The sequence below is a fragment of the Bemisia tabaci genome, chromosome 2 (genome assembly GCF_918797505.1).
Source record: "Bemisia tabaci chromosome 2, PGI_BMITA_v3".
Lineage (NCBI taxonomy): Eukaryota > Metazoa > Arthropoda > Insecta > Hemiptera > Aleyrodidae > Bemisia > Bemisia tabaci.
This window is the reverse complement of record NC_092794.1, coordinates 24,548,457-24,572,565: the sequence shown is the minus strand read 5'-3', so window position 1 is coordinate 24,572,565 and position 24,109 is coordinate 24,548,457. Positions and strand designations below refer to the sequence as shown.

The following is a 24,109-nucleotide window of genomic DNA, read 5'->3' as shown; positions in this document are numbered from 1 at the left end:
GACATTTTCGAATAGATTCAAACAACAATTTCTCTGGAAAAAAACGAAATAGCGGCGGAAATGTTTAGACGTCGCATGGCGCTTGTGATACTTTGACCGGAAGGTGACAACGTATGAATACAGCCTTAAATCCATGCTGGAATCAGGGGCAGATATCTCGGCCACGTGCTACGGACGCGTGCGCAGGTGAAGGGATGCGACTTCCTGCCACTTGCGCGAGCGCGGGTGCGGGGCGGAGTGCCAGGGATGGATGAGCACCCCTGGGGCCCAGGGGCGACGCGATGGCCAGCGGGGGCGCAAACCGGCGTCGGGTCCAAGCACCTTGCTGACAGCTTTTATTGCTCCCGCCTCGCGTCACTCGCGTCCCGATGGCAAACAACCCGCCCGGGGCTCAATTGTCGAATCGATATCGAATGACCTCGATCGATACGCAGCATTGTTAAGATAGGGAGTTATCGATCGGGGTCATTCGATAACGATTCAAGAATCGACCTGCCGGCACTTTCGTCCACAGATGCACTCGATAAGGCCAAATTTATCTCAATATCCACACCAACCACCCACAGCACAGACAAATAAGCTGTAACCTTGAGTCGATCGTCAAACTGGAGGGGCATTGAGGTCACGTCGCGAATTGAGGCATTTTCCGTCAAAAGGAACCTTGCCGACGTACGCATTTTTTCAAGAGAACGCGAATTTTGAATCTTTAAGATGTGGGGTTGATCTCAACTTACGAATATTGCCCAGACCACAGACCAAATCATTATTATCTCAATTCTCATTTAAAAAAAAAAAAAAAAAAAAAAAAAAAAAAAAAAAAAAACTGCACTTATGCGCCTTGTCCTCCAAGCCCCTTAAATATTGACTCGATCAACGGATCAGCAGATCAACTACTCGACTCATCTTCTACATGGAAGCCAAATTATATTATTTATAACCTTGCGTATTGAGCCTCGTGCTCCTTGCAATTCCATCACAATTCAAGATGAAGGAGTTAGAGCCTCAATTTAGATAAAACTGACGATGAGCCAACGGTGTATGATCATCTATCCCGAAAGTCTTACCCTGTGTCCCTTCAGGATGGTGAGTCGCCCACCCCTTTCACCCGAGAGACCCAATATTGACGAGACACGTCGTAAAGTGGCGTAATGTTGGCCATAAGTCTCTCAACGATTTCAGTCCTGGCCCTATCCTCGGAACATGAAGTCACCCTCCGACCTCCTTTCAACCCCTGAGCCGCGACCCACGATGTTGTCCACAGAGAGATATATTTTAGAGACCCCATACTGCTATCCTCCCTATGGTGTAAAAGTTACTTTCGGAAGTCGACGCTCAGATTCCCGCCTAATGATGACTGATGACCAAAGAGTTGAGTAATTGGCCCAGCAATTCTATAAGCCTGTGTCACACTATTAAAGCTAGCTATCAAAATATCAAGGTCAGGTGTTGTGATTGGCTTATTTGATGACTTGGACCAATCACGGCGCTTGACCTTGACATTTTGATGAAGTATTTTGATAGTGTGACACAGGCTATCGCCTGATTCAAATCTGCATCGATTGCGGGGTGACGCACCAGTCGTTCGATTGACATGTTGGTAATTTTTTAGCCAACGTGCGCAAGAATTCAGTTCAAAACTGAAAATCTCAGTACAGAGGGAAAAAGCCCATTCGAGAATAATTTTCCCCCAGAGCCACCAAAATTTTAGTGTTGCACCAAACAGCATACGTCTTTGAAGGAAATTTGTACTCGGGTGGACTTATACCCTCCGTGTTGAGATTTTCAGTTTTGAAATAAATTCTTAAAGTTAGCTGAAAAATTATTTCTGACTAATCTGATTTGTGAAAGTGTCTAGCAAAGAGCTCACCCCGACATTTAATTTTCATTTTTTGTCAGCTCCGTCTGGAGATCTCCGGGGCCGACTTTTCATAATTTTTGCGGCTATCTTTTAAAGGAGCCCGCTTCCTTTAAATTTTTTAATAATCCCTATTTACTCAACTAGAATTGAGGGATTAGGAGGACAATATTGCATAAGTGTAGTTTTTACTATTTCGAAAAATGCGTGTTTAAAGTTTCGAAGTTACATGGATCTTTGCGGAGGAGAAGAAATTTAAACTGCCTTTTCGATGCTTGAAAATTAGAATTTTAGTGCAAATTTTCCCCAGAAGATGCATCAAGACTAGTTTCACCTAAAATCATTCACACCTCAATTTTTGCAATAACTGCACTTATGCGTTTTGTCTTCCAAGCCTCTCAATTCTCGTCCGGGAATAATTAAATCGAATTTCTAATCGATTAAGCAGAAAAGTTTTCTCCGTGTGCTGTTTGATGAACGTCCCTATACACTTGCAAAGATGCGCGATGCATTCAAACCCGGTGACGCAGTTGTTGTGATGATTTGCTTTCCTTTTTTCTTTTTGAAACTTCGATGAACATCAAGGCTGCTTCATGTCGCCTCTGTCTGCAAAAACCTGAGGGGCGGAGAGGGGGGGGGGGGGGTTGGAGGTTTAAGCCGAGGAATCGAAATGAGTTCTCTCCATTTTGAACAGCGCGCACGCGGCGAGGAATTTCACCGGGGTGCCTCGATGCTCGGCGAGAGCAGCTGACAGATCGTGGTTGAAACAGCTGAAATATCCGTTTGAATTAACGAAAATGAGGGAGGTTTTTTACGATACCTGACAGCCGGATCTGAAAACTCGATGGAAGGAGGTTCCCGCGATACAGTCTTCCGGGAAAAAACGCTCGACAGAAGACTGGGAAACGAGGAAACCAATAACTTCAGTGAAGCATGGCTCCTCTTTTGATTCCTCCCTTCCCTCCGTCTCCCTCCGACTCGCTTTCCCCCACGATTTTCCACCGTGATTATTTTTAATATTTTCCTCGAATCAGTATCCTCTCTCCCAAACGTAAGGCTCAGCCAGAGTCATTCATAGGTAATTCCGTAAGTCCCAGGCTACCAGTCAAATCAGGTATTTTGCTAAATGCTTAGACACGTGTTTAAAAATCTCTACGGTGAAACTGCCGAAGAATGTACCTTGCCTGCCATACTTGATTTTTTAGATGAAGAACTACTCCACGACAATTTTTAAAAACATCCGTGATTTTTCCTTTCTGTGCGAGGCACATTCGTAGAGAACTTCAAGAAGTGATTTGTTCTCCTTCAAAAAAATAAAACGGGAAAGGCGAAGGGAAACAGAAATCCGGACTGGATGTGTGTTTTGTGTTTTTCTGTGTTGAAAAAGGCAGGATGGAAATAAAAATAAAATCGTGTTCACAGTAGAATATCTTTGATCAAAATTGAACTGTGCGTGACTTTTGGTAGTTGAAAGTAAGGTCTATTAGAATACTAAGCGATTTTGTCTGAGTCATTTGACGCGGAGAAAACAGCGAATGGGATAAGTGCATTTTTTGTTTAGAAGGGACACGGGATAAATGCGACTTATACTGTAACTTTAAGCCCAGCTACTGGCCTCATGGCTCAACTGGGCTGACAATTTCAGAAGACGTCCATGAAGGTGTAAGACAAACACCTGCTGTAAATTTTGAAAGCATTCGGAGCCTTTTCTAGGTCTTACCAAAATCCAAAATTTTAAACTCGTTTTTTTTCTTTTCGAAATAATAAAACTGCATTTATGCGCTTTGTCTTCCCAAGTCCCTAATATGAGTTTTTTTCAACGCAGAAAAATAAATTGAATAAAAATGAATTTTTGTATTTCCAGCTACACACAGAGAGTAGTGCAAAGACATCGTTTCAGTCTTGAAAAATACGCCATTTTATACGACGGATGAAATGCGTTCAAAGAAACAGTAGGCGGGGAAAGATAGAGGAGACGAGAGGGGATGGAGGAAATGTAATCAGAGCCAGAGTTTCGCGGGAGGAATCATTTACAAGTCGTCGGTGTCGAGTCCTCGAAGTGAGCCTCTGCGTGGCGCCAGAAAAAAGAGGGAAAAACAACAACAGCAAATTTGTCAAAGGCGTCAAACTGCTCCCCTCCACTTATCCGTCTTCCGAGATGTTTTTAATTTTGAAATGCAGCCAAGGACGGTGTAATTTTCCTTGGAAGATTGATCTATAACGCCTGCTTCATTTTACCTCATTTTCTTCATTTCTACATCTCTTCTCGATTTATCACGAAATCATTTTATTTCACACTATCCTCTCTTTTTAAAATTCTTTCGAAGAATTCGCCCATTTTTGCTTCCTCTTTTTTTCCTTCTGGTAGCCCGAGCACTTCATTAGAAAGAGTCCTCCAATTTTACCTTAGTTGAAAATAACGTAAGGTAATTTTTATTTTTTGTATTTCAACAATGTCAAGGCAGCGGTATCTAATATACCTCCAGCGCTTGTAATGCGAAGATACGCCAGATGAGCAACCGTTTTCTGAAATACATCCCCAAAAAAGAATCAGAGATAAAATAGGGGACTGAGGGTCAATACAGCTGAAGATAGGAGAGACATATTTGGGCATCTCTCTCTCTCGAATCTGAGCGACATCTCATTGGGAGCAATGCGACTTTACGCGCCTCGCGCCATCGCGCCTTCAATTTTGCAGACGCAACACGGACATCCATCAAGCACGAATAGTCGTATCTCTGCGCCGTCATCAAACGCGCGTCCTTTTCCTTGCTCTACTTCCATATTGTATTGGTTCTGTTTGTCTGATTCGTAGCGGTGCTTCAAAGGCTACGGGAGCATCACAGCTGAGGATGGGAAAGTGTTTATCCGGCCTCTGTTACTTTTAAAAACTTTTGTTTCTTTTTTTATTTTTGTCCTTTTTTAGCGTTTGATTATGGTGTCGTAAAAAACTGTGACATCCCGTGTATTTTTATGTATTTTAGCCTTGTCTCCACCGTTTCCTTGTTTTGCTTTTACCATTTCCGTTTCGAGCTGCCTGTGTACCTTTGTCTTGGTTGTTACTTTTATCTCTACTTATAGTTAATTTATTTTTTACTTTTAATTCTTGTTTAATTGAATTTTTAAACAAATAATTTTTTATTGTTGGTTCATTTTTCCCTTTCCCATCCCCTGTCCCTCGCTCAGAAGTGGAGTTAATTGTGCCGCGCTGTACTGCCTATAAAATTTCGAGAGTTGAAAGTATTTCCGAATGAGGAGGGCTAGGGGTTATGGAAATGGGAAATTTTTCGGGCCTCAGAAGTCGAATTTGGCATTTGATGATGGAGGGGAGGAGGCGGGGGGGGGGGGGGGGCTGCCCCGTTACCATCGTCGGTCCCCGAATGGTGGGTGCGAATTTCGAGAGCGATCATATAAAGCGTTAAACTCGAGCGCGTGGGTATGAAATATTTTCGGAATTCCGGGCAGTCACTCGGAAACATTCCGAAACGGAGAATACCGGTGGCCGGGTGGCACGGGTCGACTCTGTCGGCTCGGCTGTCGGGGGCGCAAACGGAAAAAACGAAACAGTGCCGACACCGCCCGAAATAGCGAATACGTGTCAGGCCGTGTTGCGAATTTTCTACGTTTCCTTGTAATCGCTTCGGAAACTGGATGGATCAGAGCTCCCATTCCATGTCCGTCAAAAGTTCCGGAATCCGGAACCAATTTCCAATTTCTCCCACTCAGTGTTCGGAACTCATAGGCGCCAACGCGCCTTATGCGCCTAAAAAATCGGCCATGGCGCTTCAAAAATGAAGGCTCTGCGCCAACTTGGCCCCTAAAAATTGCTACCTAAAAATCTGGATTTTCACAGGAATTCACATAAAGAAATAAAAACAAATCTATTTGAATTGAAAAAACTCAGAATTTTCAGCACTGCAAGTGAAAGCTTGCTTTTTCTATTCTTCACGCTTTCATTCTTAGTGCTTTTGTCTTCCCCAAGTTACAGCTACTTACTAGTTCTGTTACAAAAACATCTTGCATCTGACTTCTTACTAAATGCGCCATAGTATGTAGGCAAAATGTTCATTTCGCCCCTAAAATATCTTCAATGGCGCCTAAAAATCGGGCTTGATGCGCCACATGGCTCTTAAAACTCAAAGGTGAGTTTCGAACACTGCTCCCACTCCATGCCGGTCAAAAGTTCCGGGATTCCTTTTAAATGTTTTCAAAAGTTCCAAGAAAGTTCCGGAAAATCCAAAAGATCCGGAACATTTCGGGAATTTCAAAAGTTCCGGGAAAAATTAAGGACAATCTCTAAAGTTCGCCGGAAAATGGGAGCTCTGGTTGTATGACGGAAATAGTAGAGTGCTTGTATAGCGAGAGAGTTGACAGATTGCTTCATGGAAGTCTCAGGGCTCAAAAGGGTAGCCAGCCCTTTGACACATACAATTTCAGTAGCAATCTTCAGATTCCCATTCAAACCAAGATGGCTGAGTTGTTCATAAATGTGCGTTCTTCCGCAAAAATGAATAAATTTATGCAAAAACTATGTCAAATACGTGCTTTGCAACAGACGGGTCGTGACAATTATAATGATAAATCGTTCTGGATAGTTTGAATTCAAAGGTTAGCTGCCCTTTAGGGCCCTAACTTTGTTCGCGGAGGCATCGGTGGAAGCCTGATGGATTTTCGGAGTTTCACACAGGGCCGGATCTAGGGGGGGGGGCAAGTGGGTGCACGTGCCCCGGGCGCCACTTCAGGGGGGGCGCCAAAATGGCAATGACTTTTTTTAGAAAGGAGGTGAGAGGGAGGGAGGGTGAGAAGGGGGGAAGAGGAGAGGGAGGTTACGAACATCGAAACAGGAATACATACATATGAGTCGCTTTTATAGCGATCTTTGGCGCTTTACCACGCCTAATCGCCACAAAGCTCGAAACAGGAATAACATTAGAAAAAAGGGACGAAATTTGTCAGTTTTCATATCTTCTGAAGAGCACCTGAAAGCTGAAGTCAAAGTCAGCACTGAGCATAAGGCGTCAAGATTAAAGGTATGGATTGAAAATTCCAATATTTTTAATGCACACGGAATCGTTAAATGCATTCCGATGGGTTAACGAGGCTAACTCGGGGGTGAAAAAGGCGCTAGATTTAAGGAAAGAACGAAATTAAAATAACAATGAGTGATGACTGTAAACTTAAACTATGAAAGAAGACGAGGCGCTACTTTAGGGGGGGGGGGGCGCCAAAATGGCAATGACTTTTTTTGGAGAGAGTGAGAGAGGGAGGGGAGGGAGGGAGAGGAAGAAAAGATGTAGGTTCCGAAACAGGAATAACATTATAGAAAAAAGGGGCGAAATTTGTCAGTTTTCATATCTTCTAAGGAGCATGATTCTGTGACCAGCAGAACTAACCTATTGCAAGATTCCAGCGTTTAAAATTTTAGAATTTCTTTCGTGTAAGATTGACGGGAAAATTGAATCTATTTTTGGGAAAAGGGCTTTTTAAACGGCGAAGAGATGAATAAGTTGAATGATGACGATTTAAAAAGCATGCGAAAGATTTCGCCATGAAGTACGCGATGGACGTAGATCCCTATGAATTTGTCGAGGAAACAGAAGTCTTTCGGGTACAAGCCAGAGAGCTCTCTGGCAATCTTCAAAAATTAAGCCCTCTTAACCTTCTGAATTTAATTGCGAAAAATGACCAGAAAGATACGTTCCCAAATGTCGCGATCGCTTTGCGTATGTATTGCACTTTGCCGACAACCTCCGCTAGCTGTGAACGCAGTTTTAGTAAGTTAAAGCTCATCAAAAATTATTTGCGGTCGACCATGTCGCGGGAAAGATTGACAAATCTGGCCATTCTGTCAATCGAAAGTGTGGTTGCCTACACGGTTAATTTTGATTCCTTAATTGACATTTTTTCAGAAAAAAACCCTGGTAAAAATTGGCGATAGGAGCTGCGTTTCAAAATACCATAGGAGTTCTTATAGCCGACTAGAGAAGGCTATTGAAAATTATATAGCTGGCTGTAGAAAGCGGAGCAAATCATATAGCCGGGCAATACGAAGCTATAAAAAAGTATACAGTTGGGCTATAGTTCCTATCACCGGGCTTTACACTTTATCGCCTGGCTGTTGCTTCTTCGCCATCGATTATAAAAGGCTATAAGAAATTGTGTAGAAATTCGTGTGCTTTGGAAATCATTAAGTTTGATACGGAAGTACCTTTATATTTACGAAACACATACATATTATATTTTCCAGTGGCGTGGCGTGAAGGATCGATTATCGATATATCGCCATTTGAGGCTATGGTAAAGAATCGATTACTAAGGTGTTCGCTGCGAACGCCCTGATAATCGATCTTTTTTCATAGGTTTGGATGGCGAATCAATCGATATATCGCAAAGCACGCCACGCCTCTGATATTTTCCTTTAAAACATATTTTTTTTTCATCAATTAAAATGAGAATAGTCCATACAGAGTGTGCAAACATTTCAAAATCATGAGTTGAAAAACGCTGACTCCGCCAGATTAAATATTAGAGCCTAACACAAAGCGGAGCGGCGGCGACGCACTGGCGCCTACAAACCTAATAGGGATATTTCACGCATTGCGCAATGCGTGAGGTATCCCTGTTAGGTTTGTAGGCGCCAATGCGCGTTTTGCGCTCTCTGCCCGCCCGCCGCGCCGCAGCGTGCCACGGCGTCTGAAGCAACTATTTCACACCAGAGGTATTGCCCAGTATCACAGGAAATTGAAGGTTCTCCAACATATTAAGAATGACGGGCATCCTTCAAAAGTACGAAGCTTTCCTCGCAAAATAAATCAAGATACTACGGCACAAAAAGAGAGCGGTAGTCCAAAAACTAACTAAGTCCTATAGTATCCGTATTTAGTAACGTTTAGCATAAACTTTATCGTCTGGCTGTTGCTTAATCGCCATCGGCTATAAAAGGCTATAAGAAATTGTACAGCCGGCTACAGAAGCTATTGGAAATCTTACAGCCGGCTTTAGGTCTATAGTATTTTGGAACACACATTCTACTGCCAATTTTTACCAGGGAAGGCACGAAAAGTACAATTTTAAAACATGTTATTGGCACGTTCCACTAATGGGATTGATTAAAACCTACTTATCCTTTTCTTTCTCTTGTTTTTGTTGTACTCTGTTTAACAACTAACCCTCAAAAAAGCCTTTCCCTACGATACAATTTCACAGTTGAAAAAGCTTCCAGTGAATGAAGGGAGTAAGTGAGATTACTGAAAAATCAAAATACCTGTAGCGGTGATTTTGAACAAATCTCATCTCAAAATACCATTTTAAATAATTTTTTTTTGCTGCAAGACCCCACGTAACTTTTCAACATTAAAATCGTCTTTCTAAAAATCACAAAAATGTTACTTATACTTACCTCCTTCATTCGCTGGAGCTTCAACCTACCCTTTGGTACACCCAATATTCATTCATAAAATGTGAAGTGTAAGTACGTATCTGTCAGTGCTTTATAGAAAGCACACATAAAGAATGTATTGAGGAATGCGACTTCAAGTATTTTTACATGCGCGTATACCGCTCTTTGAGACCTCAAAAATCAAACTTAAAAAAATAAATTTTTCGCTAAAACTACGGAAAACGGCCTTCTGGTACGCTGTAATTTTCAAAAATTTTCCGGGGGGGGGACCCCCGAACCCCCCGCCTTCCTGGGGGGTATTCCATACCCCCCAGACCCCCCGGCGTGGGGGGCGCCAAAATCTGAGTTTGCACCCCCCTACGTGAAACGTAGATCCGGCCCTGGTTTCACACCTGTCTATACTCTCGCTATACAGGGACTCTCGGAAAGAGGGGTGCCGAATTTAGGATATTGGAGCCGCAAGGTGCGATTCGTGATGCACATGCAAAATTGAAGGCGCGATGGCGCGAGGCGTGAACTCGCAACATTCTGCTCTGTGTAGCTGGTGAGGCGTCGACCAGCTTGGGGAGAAAAGTTATGGGAAGAGGCCGGAAAAACACTTTTCCGTCCTCAGCTGTGTTGCTCCCGTAGCCTTTGAAGCACCGCTACGAATCAGACAAACGGAACCAACATAATACGGAAGTAGAGCAAGGAAAGGACGCCCGTTTGATGACGGCGCAGAGATACGACTATTCGTGCTTGATGGATGTCCGTGTTGCGTCTGCAAAATTGAAGGCGCGTGAAGTCGCAATGCTCCGCGCCTATGAGATGTCGCTCAGATTCGAGAGAGAAGTTAAAAAATGAGGCCTAAAATATGTCTCTCCTGTCTTCAGCTGTGTTGACCCTCGACACCCCCCCCCCCCCATTTGATTTCTGATTCTTTTTGTGGGATGTATTTCAGTATTAGCGAGGGAAAAACATTAAGAAACTTGGCACAAAATGTATGTAACATAAACGAAAAAGGGAAGACATTTCTCAAACAAGTTCTTAAATGAATGTTCGATTATTATTAACCCTTCGATGCTCCAGCTGGGTCAAATTAACCCTGGGCTTGCTAAAAACACACCCACGTGATCTACTGTATGTGACCGACTGATGAGGTCTACCCAAAACGTTATTGGCGATTTAGTAGCAGTGGTGATTCCTGCGAGTTTGGAACACCATTATTCCTTGGTAAAAATTGGCGAGAGGTGCTGCGTTTCAAAATACCATAGAAATTCTTATAGCCGGCTATAGAGGCGATGGAAAATCATATAACTGGCTGTAGAAAGCGAAGAAAATCATACAGCCGGGCTAATACGAATCGATAAAAAAAACATATAAACCGGGCTACAGTTCCTATCGCCGGGCTATGCAGTTTATCGCCTAGCTATAGTTTTATCGCCATCGGCTATAAAAGGCTATGAGAAATTGTATAGCCGGCTTTAGAAGCTTTAGGAAATCTTACAGTAGGTCTGTAGGCTGTAGGTCTATAGTATTTTGGAACACAGGTCCTACTGCCAAATTTTACGGGGATTCCTCATTTAAATGCGTGTAAAAAATCGATTCCTAGTGAGGCACCTTGCCTTGCCTGAAACAGGATTGCCACAGCGCATTTGGAAGATGAAATTTCCTTACATTTCCCTGATTTCCCTGACTCATTTGAGTAAAATTCCCTGTCAGTTGTTGAAGATATACCGGATGGTTAAAAAGACATAATTTGAAATAGTGTTCATACAAAATTTGTCGTTCAAAACGTCAAACCCATTCTCAAAGGCATGTAAAGGTGAGTAAACAATTTTTCCCTGACTTTTCATCATTTTCCCTGACATTTCCAGGTTTTTCCTGAAATATCCCGGTTTTCCCGGTATTTCCTAACTGTGACATAACCCTGCTGAAATCGATATTTTTGATGGATTTAAATGGAGAAAAAACAGTGTTGCCAACTTGCTGAATCGCCTCTGACCCCGAGTCACTTTTCACGTACTCTACTTTTCACCGTACTCGGCCGACGCGACCCGGAGCTGGAGCGCGTGTGATGTGCTGCTGGGGTGGTTTATTTTTACAACTCTGAGCGCCGTGCCGCTCCGGTGAAAGGGGGGGAGGGGGGAGGGACCGGGGGCGGGGAGTGTGGGACGGGATTCCTCGGCGGAGGCAGCATAAAAAGGGGCGAGCAGGGAGCATCGCGATGGAGGTTTTTATGACCCACCTCCTCCCCCGCGTCGCCCCCGGCGAGAGGCCACGCACAGTGGGTGAGCAACTGGCGGACATTGACGATCCAGGGTTGACAGCTCACTAGTCGAGAGCTCTGAAACATGGATTACAGATTCCTATTACCTCCCATATTCTGATGTGTTCGAATTCAGTGCTCCCATTTTCCGGAGCTAATACCGAATTCCGGAACTTTTGAGATTTTCCTGAATTTTCTCCGGAACTTTTGAAATTTCCGAAATGTTCCGAATCTTTTACATCTTCCGGGACTTTCTCGGAACTTTTGAAAAAAATCTAAAAAGAGTCATGGAACTTTTGACGGTCATGGAGAAGGAGAAATTGGAACAAAAAAGTTCCGAATCTAAGGACTTATGACGGACATGGAATGGGAGCATTACCCATATTCGACTTTTTGCCCCCCCCCCCCCCCCCCCCTGATGACTCCAACGCAACAGGGAAAAATTTATACCAAACGTTTCTCGTATCGTTTTCGGGAGGATCGAGGGCAAAACAGGGGGGGAAACGGGAAACAAGGCTAAAATACAACAATAAAACACCTGAGACGTTTGAATAATTTTCAGTCGGAATAATACGATGAAAATTTAAAAAATGTCGATGAAAAAACCTGTGACCGAAATTAATTTTTTTTAAAGTTTTATTGTATTAATCCGACTGAAAATGACTCAGTGGGTGTTTCATTGTTGTATTTCAGCCTTTATTCCCGTTTCCCCCTTGTTTTGCTCTTGTTACCATTTTCTCGGGCTGCCTCGTAAAAATTTGTAAAGGGGACTCCCCCGAAAAATGTACAAAGAATGATGTCCACGAATAAAAAAAGTCTTGGATCCAAAGTCCAGACTCCTAAAAAATTACCACGAAACACGAAATACACGAAAAAATACCATTGGTTCAATCGGGTTTTGCTTGAATCGAGAGGCAAGCCTCTTAATTTAAGTCGATTTCCTTTTGATTCAAGCGACAATTCTATTGAATCAAGAGTATTTTTTCTTGTCAATTTTTTTCAAGAGTCTGGACTGTGGATTCTAAAGCCTTTTTTCCGGAGTTTATTTTGAGTATGAACGATTTTTTTATTTGCATGTGTATCTGTATAACTCGAAAAAAGGTACATATTTTTTTTTTAAAAAAAATAAAAATTTGAAAGCACCTTTTTTCTGTTCTTCCTTCCGTAATTTTCCGTCACTGAGGAACTGCTTCGGTTACCTACCCGGTACATCCGGACTTGTATGCAAAAGAATCCCTTTTCCTTTCTCTCCATGTCGTTACGGTTGACGAGAGGAAGGACCTTATAGCCCGCGAGGGTAAAATCTTCGGAGGTATAGTGATTTTTTTTTTTTTTTCGAGCTGAGTTGAAAAATCTGATCTGATCATTTCAACGGGAAAATCTGGAATATCCTACACAATAAATTGCACAGGATTTTGTCAATTCGTACGCTAATATAGTGGGCACATGGATTGCATTAAAATCCAGCGATTTTGCGCCCTGATCAAAGCAGAGCTGAGCCTAGTCCAGTCCACAGAGGCAAGATTTTAGGAGGGCGATATTTTTATCGAGTTGGGTGTTAAAATTGGATTTGAAATTCCGTCAAAAAGCGGAGGACGTTAAAATGCCTTTGTAACTCAGCGTTTTATGCCTTGAACATGGCAGACATAATCATAGTCATGAGCATAGCACTTTCATTATCCTGCGTTGTCTTGGAATAACCAGAAATTACGATTTGTTTAAAAAAATGTTTATATCGACCAAATCGTGTTGGCTGAGGTAACCTGGAGAAAATCAACCCGAAGTCAGCAAAAACACGGAATCTCTGTACCTGTCAGTTTAGCGTGGTAAATTCTATTCCTCCTTACCAGAGGCGGATGAAGCAATTTGGAAACGCCGGATTTCCTCCATTTAAACCTATGCTAAACAATCGATTCCTGTCGGAGCACCCGGCCTCTCCAAGAATCGATACATTTCCATAGGTTCAAATGGAGGAAATCCGGTGCTTCCAAATTTCTGGAACCGCCAATGCTCCTTAATGATCGATTTTTCGGGCTTCGAGTGGATCCCGGGCGGTGTCACAACAATGGGGGCTTAAGCCATAATCAACAGCAGCGAGGACTGCGCGACGGAGTGGGGGGGGGGGGGGGGTTGGCAAAGTGACTCGCGTTGCTATCCACGGATCGCGGGTGGGTTTTTATGTGCCCGCGAGGGCGCCCTCTCCTCACCGCGTTCGACCGCTCTGATAGGTCGCCGCAGGTGTCAGTGAAAGCTCCCGGCCCACAGTGGCATCCGACTCCCTGGCTACGCTCCCGTGCTAAGGAGGAACGCCGTATGCGCCATTAGGCGTTGCGCAATTTCCCCTGGTAAACCACGAATTTTCGGAAAAATTTGCAAGAAAACTCCCAATGGAGATGTTGCATGTGTGAGGGATTTGCGATTTGACCTTTAATTCTTCTGTAAAAGTTCGCAAGAAACACGATGGTGCCACTGGTTTTCTCTGAAATCATCTCCCAAGCTCAAAAAAAGCTCTCAAAGTGAGGCCAAAAAGGAGGGGATATCCCGCCCTACCCTGAGAGTCCACCTCTACATCAAAACAAACTCTCCATGCAAAGATAGGGAGCAAATACATTAGCAGGGTTGCCACTTTATTTGGGGACTACAAAACTGAAAACACGGCATCACTGCTAATATATAATGTATTTGCTCCCTATCTTTGCATGGAGAGTTTGTTTTGATGTAGAGGTGGACTCTCAGGGTAGGGTGGGATATCCCCTCCATTTTGGCCTCAACTTGAGAGCTTTTTTTGAGCTTGGGAGATGATTTCAGAGAAAACCAGTGGCACCAGCGTGTTTCTCGCGAACTTTTGCATAAGAATCAATGGTCAAATCGCAAATCCCTCACGCAGGCAACATCTCCATTTTTCAGATGTTTTTTTTTTTGCAATTTCAGCTGAAAGTCCTGAACAATGCGCAGAAAAATATTCATAGCTTTCCTCAAAAAGAAACATTTTAGAGGAGGCAATTCGGCAAATCTCGAATGTTCATACGGCGTTTTTCCTTAGCACGGCAGTGCGGTCCTCGGTGACAAACTGCCAAGGAAACGCACAAATCTATACCACCCCCGACTGAGAAGGAAACGTGAGCTGTGCTCAACAAAGAGGAATCAAGTTCTAGAGGGAAATTGGAGTTTTTTTCTCGGGAGAGGATTGACCTCAATTATCCGCGGTCTGGTCTATCCGCGAATTTCAGAGTTTTTTCCTCTGGAAAGGATTAGACTCTATTACCCGCGATCTGGATTATCCGCGAGTTTCAGAGTTTTTTCATCGGGAGAGGGTTAATGGAGGTGAAGTTATATTAAATCCTTGATTATCGCGGTCTAGATTATCCGCGGTCTGGACTATCCGCGAGTTTCAGAATTTTTTCATCGGGAGGGTTAATGGAGGTAAAGTTATATATCCTCGATTATCCGCGGTCTGGACTATCCGCGAGTTTCAGGGGAGGTTTCTATTTTTTATTTGGCGTAAGGACTGCGGACGCACATTATACCACACCTAATAATCATACCCTTCACTTCAAAATCATCGCGAATAAGTGAATTTTGCCGCCAGTTCCACATGTGAAATCCGGATACCAACACTTCCATCTTAAAAGTTCGGATTTACTGTTTGGTACTTGACATTTCCTGCTCATAATGTATTTTTTTCGTACTGTAAGATTTCTTTTTAAGACTTTCTACTATCTTCTACGTTGTGCAGTAAGCCTTGTAGTTGTTTCGTTTGGATGTGATTTTGAAATGTTTGGTATTTTGTCTGTTTCAGAGGCGATCAAAAGCGAGAAATGCTGGGAGGTGTGCGAGGGCTGCGGGCAGCAGATCCAGGACCGCTTCTTGATGCGCGTCGGGGTGGGCGAGGCGTCTTGGCACGAATCCTGTCTCGCGTGCAGCGTCTGCGCCTCCCCTCTCTCCCGCTCTTGCTACATCAGGGACAACAAGCTCTTCTGCAAACCCGACTACGACAGGTAACCCTCCCACACACTTCTTACATTCTTCCCGTACCTCCACACTGAAAAAAAAAAAAAATCTCGGTGTATCTACCAAGAAAAGGGTAAAATTACCAAGAATTCAGGGTTCTATTTGATCCCAGTTTTTTCTTGGTAAAACTACCATTTATGGAATTGGTAATTTTACCGAGAAATCTCGGTAAAATTATTGACTTTCTCGGTAATTTTACTGAGCCCCGGTAAAAACGCCAATATTTTTTATCGACTGTGGTAGAATTACCGAGATAAAATGGCAAAGTTACCGGGAATTGATTACCAATAAAAGTGGTATTCTAACCTGAAAAAAAAACAGTAAAAATACCGGTTTTAAGGTAAGCTTACCAGTCTGTCTTGGTAAAATTACCAATAATTGGTAAAAAAAATGAGATGGTAAAAGTACCAACGGACCTTGGTAAAAACGCAGAGAATTTTTTTTCAGTGCAATGTCCCGATTCTTGCCAGTTTATAATCTTTGCAACGGAGAATTTGCAAGGGTCTAAAATTTGATGAATTTCGTGTTTAAGTGGAATCTACTGGGTTAACTGAACAAGGAGATACCCTTCATTCATAAATTGAGCAATTCTTAGGGGAGATATGACCAAAAAAACCGATTCTGCTAAAATACATGTGCTTAAACGGGCAATTCCGCTAGATGACGTCACTATGCGGTGCATTTTCTCACTTTTAAGCGCCCAGCCCACCTACAAACTAGAGCCCACAAACTGGCACATCGGTACAGTTGTTGACCGTTGCCTTTTAAAGATCGTCGGCCAGACGATCTTTGAAGGTAACCGATTGTTCCGGACACATCAAAGATCAGATCTTGAAATTTTCAAGGAATTTCGTGTAGAAATGAAGAATTCGGCTGAGAAATTGAAGAATTAGTGCCAGTTTAAGAATTAAGAAGAAAATTATAAAAAAAATACTGTGAAACCAGCTCTTTAAGCACTTTCAGATGAAGTAATGAAAAATTTGCATGCAAATTCTCGATTGGTGAAAATGTAATCTTTATCCCGTTTTTGACACTGTGGAGGGCTAAAATACGGGAACCAATCAGAAATGGATTCGCATTGTCTTTACCTACAGTATAAAGGGGACTCTAGTATAACCGTAATAATGTTTCTCCGTTTAGTGCACTGAAAAAAAATTCTCGGCGTTTTTACCAAGGCTGTTGGTACCTTTACCATCTCACTTTTTTTTACCAATTATTGGTAATTTTACCAAGACAGACTGGTAAGCTTACCGAAAAACCGGTATTTTTACTGTTTTTTCAGGTAAGAATACCATTTTTATTGGTAATCAATTCCCGGTAACTTTGCCATTTTATCTCGGTAATTCTACCACAGTCGATAAAAAATATTGGCGTTTTTACCGGGGTCCAGTAAAATTACCGAGATTTCTCGGTAAAATTACCAATTCCATAAATGGTAATTTTACCAAGGAAAAACTGGGATCAAATAGAACTCCGAATTCTTGGTAATTTTACCCTTTTCTTAGTAAATACACCGAGATTTGTTTTTCAGTGTGATCCACTCAGTCAATTACGATCTCTTGCACGTAGAATATACGAGTGTGTTGCGTGTTGCAGGTTGTTCGGGGCCAAGTGTCTACGCTGCGCCGAGCGGGTTCTGCCGCACGAGATGATCATGCGAGCTCAGAACCACATCTTTCACCTTCAGTGCTTTGTGTGCGTCATCTGCTGTCAGCCCCTCCAGAAGGGCGAGCAGTTCGTCCTCCGTGCCGGACAGCTTTTCTGTAGGCAAGATTTCGAAAAAGAAATGTTCCTCCTTCAGCAAAGCCCTTCAGGTGAGTTCTAAAATATACTTTTTTTTCGCGGATGCTTTTCCCCTCTTGTTTAACGTTTCCTTTTTCGTATGGAACGTGCTCCCTATCAACCAAAGTTTTTCAATTCGGTGCACTTAATCGTCTGTCCGCTGGGCTGACCCTTCACGGAAAAAACGAGTTTGCATCGAAGACACAGGACGTCACCAAACTTTTTTTCGTCTCGCACGACCAGCGCGCAGATTATGGGGATGTTGCATGTGTGAGGGATTTGCGATTTGACCATTCATGCTTGTGTAAAAGTTCGCGGGGAACACGATGGTGCCACTGGTTTTCTCTGAAATCATCTCCAAAGCTCAAAAAAAGCTCTCAAAGTGAGGCCAAAATGGAGGGAATATCCCACCCTACCCTGAGAGTCCACCTCTACATCAAAACAAACTCTCCACGCAAAGATAGGGAGCAAGTACATTAGCAGGATGCCGTATTTTCAGTTTTGGAGTCCCCAAATAAAAGTGGCAACCCTGTCAATGCATTTGCTCCCTATCTTTGCATGGAAAGATTGTTTTGATGTAGAGGTGGACTCTCAGGGTAGGGTGGGATATCCCCTCCATTTTGGCCTCACTTTGAGAGCTTTTTTTGAGCTTGGGAGACGATTTCAGAGAAAACTAGTGGCACCATTGTGTTTCTCGCAAACTTTTACATAAGAATCAACAGTCAAATTGCAAATTCCTCACACATGCAACATCTCCATCGAAATTGACAGACAAAGCGATGACAAGGAAGACATAGGGTGGTCCAGTGGTCCTATCGGTTGAAACGGATGGTTTCTGTAGACTAAGGGGGGGGAAATGCTAGACTAGCTACAGAGTCTCGCGTGGGTTGCCGTTAGATGGTCTATTACATACCTCCTTTGCCCATCGCAACCATCCGCTTCCACAATTTTTTTTTTTTTCTCTTCTCTCTTTAAGTGACGCAATAGGTGGTTCAAAAATGTCCAAGGAAACACCCAGTTCCATAGAAACATTTTGCCTGGTAACAAAACCACACAAGAAAAATTGGAAGAAATTTGGAAGAGCTTAGCGAAACTAGAAAAATGATTGAATGACGCATTTCCTGAGTTTTTTTGCGGATCTGCCACGAAACAAACGGGTACTAGGTAGTACCGATTTGGACTCTATTTATTCAAAATTCATCAGGGGGGTAAAAAGAGAAGCCGACCGGCTAAAACTAATCCATCTCTTAATTTGAATTTCGGCGCGACGCGCCGGAACCGCTCGAAAGCTCTACTTCGGCAGGTTGTCTGGGATTTAGATCTTTTTTTTCTTCAAGTCCAGGACACGCTCGACCGCTTCCACCTATAGAATCGCTTTCTCTTCAGTTTATCTTCCTTGTCTATCACTTTGTCTATAAACGTCAACAATCAGCCCACTGGCGGTTTTGGTCTGATTGTGAGACGCAAAGCTGGGTTCGGGGTAAGTCTGGGTTCGGGGTTAGCTGGGTTCGGGGTAAGTTGGGTTCAGGGTAAGCTTGGGATCGGGGCAAGCTGGATTCGGGGTACGCTCGGTTCGGGGTAAGCTGGGTTTGGGATAAGCTGCGGTCCTGAATCGACAGTGTGGGGTGGAAAAGAGGTTGAAATGTAACGCTAATGGAGATGTTGCATGTGTGAGGGATTTGCGATTTGACCATTGATTCTGATGTAAAAGTTCGCGAAAATCACGATGGTGCCACTGGTATTCTCTGAAATTATCTCCCAAGCTCAAAAAAAGCTCTCAAAGTGAGGCCAAAATGGAGGGGATATCCCACCCTACCCTGAGAGTCCATCTCTACATCAAAACAAACTCTCCATGCAAAGATAGGGAGCAAATACATTAGCAAGGGTTTCGTGTTTTAAGTCTTGGAGCCCCCAAAGAAAGTGGCAACCCTGCTAATGTACTTGCTCCCTGTCTTGCATGGAGAGTTTGTTTTGATGTAGAGGTGGACTCTCAGGGTAGGGTGGGATATCCCCTCCATTTGGCCTCACTTTGAGAGCTTTTTTTGAGCTTGGGAGATGATTTCAGAGAAAACCAGTGGCACCATCGTGCTTCTCGCGAACTTTAACGTAAGAATCAATGGTCAAATCGAAAATCCCTCACACATGCAACATCTCCATTGACCTACCTTTCTTGTCTCTCCGACGCAAACCGTTTTTCCCCGTTTTCAGCTCGGTTCTGTTAACGGGAAACGTCTCGTCGCGTCGGTTTCCGAGGGTTCACTCCTCCAAACCGAATCGCGCTTTCTGAACTTATCGGTTCGTATAACCGAGGTTTTTTCCCTGAGTGTGCGAGCCGAGCGTGGGGCGGGGGGAGCCATAAATTGCGGATAGTTGTGCGGAAGAATTCCAAAGATGTCGGCTACGCATTGCTGACGATGCCGGCGCCCCAACGCCCCATCCCACGCCGGCGTGAAAACGGTGGAACTGCGGGACCGGAGCTGCCCTTGTTAGAGTTTGTTACCCCTCGCCCTCGGCGTGGACGTCATGCGCCACCCCTTGCCAGCACGGCCCCGGACCCCGCGTGCCATTCCGGCGAGTCATCGGCCCGGAAAAAGAACTTGCTACGCCGCGCCGGAACGAATCAACGAAACGAGACGTCTTCTTTACTCCAATTTAGCACCCTATCGTTTATTTTCATTTCTCCATCGCTCTGGAGTCAGCAGAGGACCTGAACTGCCTTTCACAGCAAAAATTCCGTAACTCCACTCAAAATTGCGTATTTTTTCCGACACGTGCTGTTCCATTGCGAAACAATTCAACTGCCATCAAGCTTCGTTTTTCATTTTTAGTTCCGAATGGTACGGTGGAGGTGTATCGAAAAAATGAAAGATTAATATTTGTTAGATTTTTTGTAAAACAACATTTGTGTCAGAAAAAATTGAAAAAGTGTTGATTGGAGATACGGCGTTTTTACTTCGGACGGCAGTGAATAGGGGGGGGGGGCGGCGAGAGTATCATAGGCAGGTCCAGGCACTTCAAATGAGCGGGGGGGGGGGGGGAGCGTAGTGGAAGTCTTGGAGACTCCCAGAAAATTTCCGAAATTTTAGGGAATCAATAAGAGTCATCAGAGTCAATTGCATCATGAATAATTAGCCAAATATAGGCGTCCTTCCTTTTACTACTACTACTTTCTTTCTTTCTTTCTTTCTTTTAATTTCCATGTAAATTTATTACTATTACTTCCTTCTTTAGAGGTGTAAATGGCCTTAGATGCTAAAGCACCGCTTTAAAATAAAATTATTTTACTACTACTGTTATACTGCCTTCTTTAGAGGTGTAAATGACCTTAGATGCTAAAGCACCGCTTTAAAATAAAATTATTTTACTACTACTACTACTACTTTCTTTCTTTCTTTCTTTCTTTCTTCTTCCTCCTTTTTTTCGGGCGAAAGGGAGGGGTGTACACTTTCTACGCCTTCCTGGATCTGCCTATGAGTATGGACATGTTTGTAATTTTGGATGTTCAGTCTGATCAGCTCTTGGAGCTCATAGAGCCTAAAAGGACAGCCCAACCTATGAACTCTAATTGCCCAAAATTACTTATTATTACGGTTAATATTATCCGTTGTTCTACATTCATAGAACATCTTTTTAAAAGCACTCATTAGACATTGTTTTTTCGCCTACATTTACCTGTTCTTACGGAGGGACGCTCATTTATGAACATTGTCAATCGTCTTGGTTTGGCACTTAAATATGAAAATTAGCGGCGAAAATTTTCTAGTGCTTTTCTTGTGGAAAGGTTGGCTGCCCTTTTCGGTCCAAAGAACTCCATGTTTCGACCTAGACTCCTGAACAAGAGTGAAAAACGATTGTTCTACTGCTGCGAGCATGAGGACGTTAAGGGGGGATGATACAACTATTCGAGCGTGTGTGTAAGCAAGTTGCCTAGCTGTCAAAATTGAAGGCAATTTATATACCGTTAAATATCTGTTTACATGCGGATGTACCGAAATCAAAGCTTTCAGGCGCCCATACTATTCTTATTCAGGTTCTTATTCTTATTCTGAAGGAATTTCTTGATTTATGCAGGAATGTTCTTGAATTTCCCGCCGAGAAGATTTCCTCTTGAATTGAGAAGAAAATAGCTTGAAACAAGCATGTTCCTTTTTTAAAATAACAACCACTCTCTATGTACAGACATTATTTCTCCTTAACAAATGAATTTTTCTTTAGATCAAAGAGGAATTTTTTTCGGCAGCAAATTCAAGAATATTTCTGCTCAAATCAAGTCGATTTTTCTTGTGTACAGCTCGTTTTGAGAGATGATGGATAAGCAATCCAGACTACATATAGTACCAGAAAATTCGAGAAATCAACAACTTTACCCAGCTAGACGGATGCCAAGCATAAATACAAATCATGGGCGGTATTTAGCACTGCGTGTACACCAGGTTGCAGCGTTTCTCGTGAAGGCGCACTTGCATCGTCAATCTGCGGCAGTTTTCGAAACAATACAATTTCCTGCGCCCAATTCATTTTGAAAATTTCTGATACCGCAATTCCAGCATTTGGAAGCACAATTGCATTGCATTCTGCAAAAAGGAACCAAGAGCATTCCGATATCGCTAAGATTGTGCAAATTGTTTTACCTTGCAAATATAAACTGATCATCTGAACAAGTTCCATCTCTACTCCCAATATTCTACAACTTCAAGACCAAGATTACCTTTGTAAATTTAATTTCTTGCATGATTTCAGAAATTGTATTACAAAGAATTGGATCGCATTTAGCAAAAAGGAACCAGCGCGATCACAGTGTTGTAAAAATGTTGCTTCTTTACAATTATCCAAAAAAATCTTTCAGAATAGCAAATAGTTTTTATACTTCCTACCAAAAAATGGTGAAAGCTAAAGGAAAATAATTGTGGCAATTTGAAAACTATAAGTACATTGCGTAGATTTAAATGAAAAGAAGAAGTTGCACGATTTTGAAAACACTGTAATTGCGCTGGTTCCTTTTTGCCAAATTCGATCCAATGTAGGTTGCACAATCTAAGCTACGATTGAATGCCGTTGGCTTCTTTTTGCTAGAGTACCTGTATAGGGAGAGTACCGACAGATTTGAAACTCCGAAAGTCCATCAGGCCTTCACCGATGCCTCCGCGAATAAAGTTAGGGCCCAAAAGGGCAGCCAACCTATGAATTTCAATTATCCAGAGCGATTTACTGATACCATTGTTGCGAACCGTCCTGTATTCAGCACGTGTTTGACTCAGTTTTTGCATAAATTTACTCAATTTCGCGGAAGAACGCTCATTTCTGCACATTCTTGGCCATCTCGGTTAGAATTGGAATCTGCAGACTGGCAGTGAAATTTTGTGCGTTAGAAGTTAGTTAGAAGGGTGGCTGCACTTTTGGGCCCCAAGCCCTCCATGAACCGATCTGTCGGTACTCTCCCTATACAGGTACTCTACTTTTTGCAAAGTGCAATCCAATTTGCCTACCCTCAAAAATGAAGGTGAATCTTGGTAAATCCATTCACGTATTGCCTCTCAGAGACACTTACTCATACAGTTGCTTTGGTTTGGATGGTTCCAGATGAGTTGCTGCTAGACGACACGAGCCGACCTCGCGACGGAAGGAGAGGCCCGAAAAGGCCGCGGACGATCCTCACCTCAGCGCAAAGGCGGCAGTTCAAAGCCTCCTTTGAAGTCAGCCCGAAACCCTGTAGAAAGGTGAGCCAGGACAGGACATACGAACCATGCTTATTCCATACCCCTCTACAGTCTACCCGAGTAGCATAGATTGCAATAAGTAGCAATTACAGGGTTATTCAAAAGTCTCGCACCACTGGCCATGAGGGGGCGGCCATTTGAAATTTTTGAGTTGCCTCCCGCCCCCCTCCTTCCTGAGGGGATCAAAAACTGGAAAGTACTTAAAAAGTTTCCCCTCGATGTGAGGCAAAAGGTCTTATACAGCAAATTGATATCATAATTAGAAATAAAGTTATGACCAGTGGTGCGTGACTTTTGAATAACCCTGTATATAGTAAAAATACTGCAATTCAGCTGAGTGTTGTGTATGTTGCCTAGCTCCTATTTGAAGGGGCCTCATTTATTGAAACTTATTGCAATGAAATTGAAATGGTTGCAAAATTGACTAAAGAAATTCAATATTTTAGAATCTACTGCTTTCTACGCGCAGTCAGAGGAAAACTCATTAAAATTTTTAATTAAAAACGGCCAACAGCTTCCCAGTAAAAATACAATTTACGAGTAGAAATGTTGCAACGTTGAATGAAGCGTACCTAACCTTGTGTCTGGACTGTTTGACAGGTTCGAGAGGCACTGGCGAAGGACACGGGTCTGAGTGTGCGGGTGGTGCAGGTATGGTTCCAGAACCAGCGAGCCAAGATGAAGAAAATCCAGCGGAAAGCCAAGATCGAGACGGACAAGTCCAGCTCGGAGAAGGACGAGAAGAGTGATGGACACGGGCACGCCAACATCAAGCAGGAATCAATCAACAGTGACCACAGTGAGTGGGGTGAGAATTCACTACTAATCGTAGCAGAGGCTTGGCGCGTTTTGCGATATATCGATTGATCTGCCATTTGAAAGGATCGATGAACAGGGTGTTCGCGACCATGGGTGTAGCTAGGGGGGTTCTGGGGGGCCTGCCCCCCCAGAAATCTCTAAGCCCCCCCCCCCCAGAAAAACGGGATTCTCCATTCCCCACCCCCCCCCCCTTTCTTCACCACGAGAGGTGGTCCCATGCCCCCCCCCCCCCCCCCCGAGAAATTTCCTAGCTACGCCCCTGTTCGCGACAAACACCT

The 24,109-nt window shown here is 43.3% G+C and overlaps 1 protein-coding gene across 2 annotated transcripts in view; it reads left to right on the top strand.

Moving 5' to 3' along the window:
• LOC109029933 (LIM homeobox transcription factor 1 alpha) overlaps window positions 1-24,109 on the top strand; it is a 42,991-nt gene that overhangs the window by 12,626 nt on the left and 6,256 nt on the right. The window contains exons 3-6 of one of the 2 annotated variants that reach the window (XM_019040652.2): window positions 15,302-15,500; window positions 17,110-17,327; window positions 22,876-23,012; window positions 23,613-23,820. In XM_019040652.2, the coding sequence (XP_018896197.1) occupies window positions 15,302-15,500; window positions 17,110-17,327; window positions 22,876-23,012; window positions 23,613-23,820 (762 nt within the window). The remainder of the gene's footprint in view (window positions 1-15,301; window positions 15,501-17,109; window positions 17,328-22,875; window positions 23,013-23,612; window positions 23,821-24,109) is intronic. The other variant, XM_019040660.2, reaches the window with a different exon arrangement.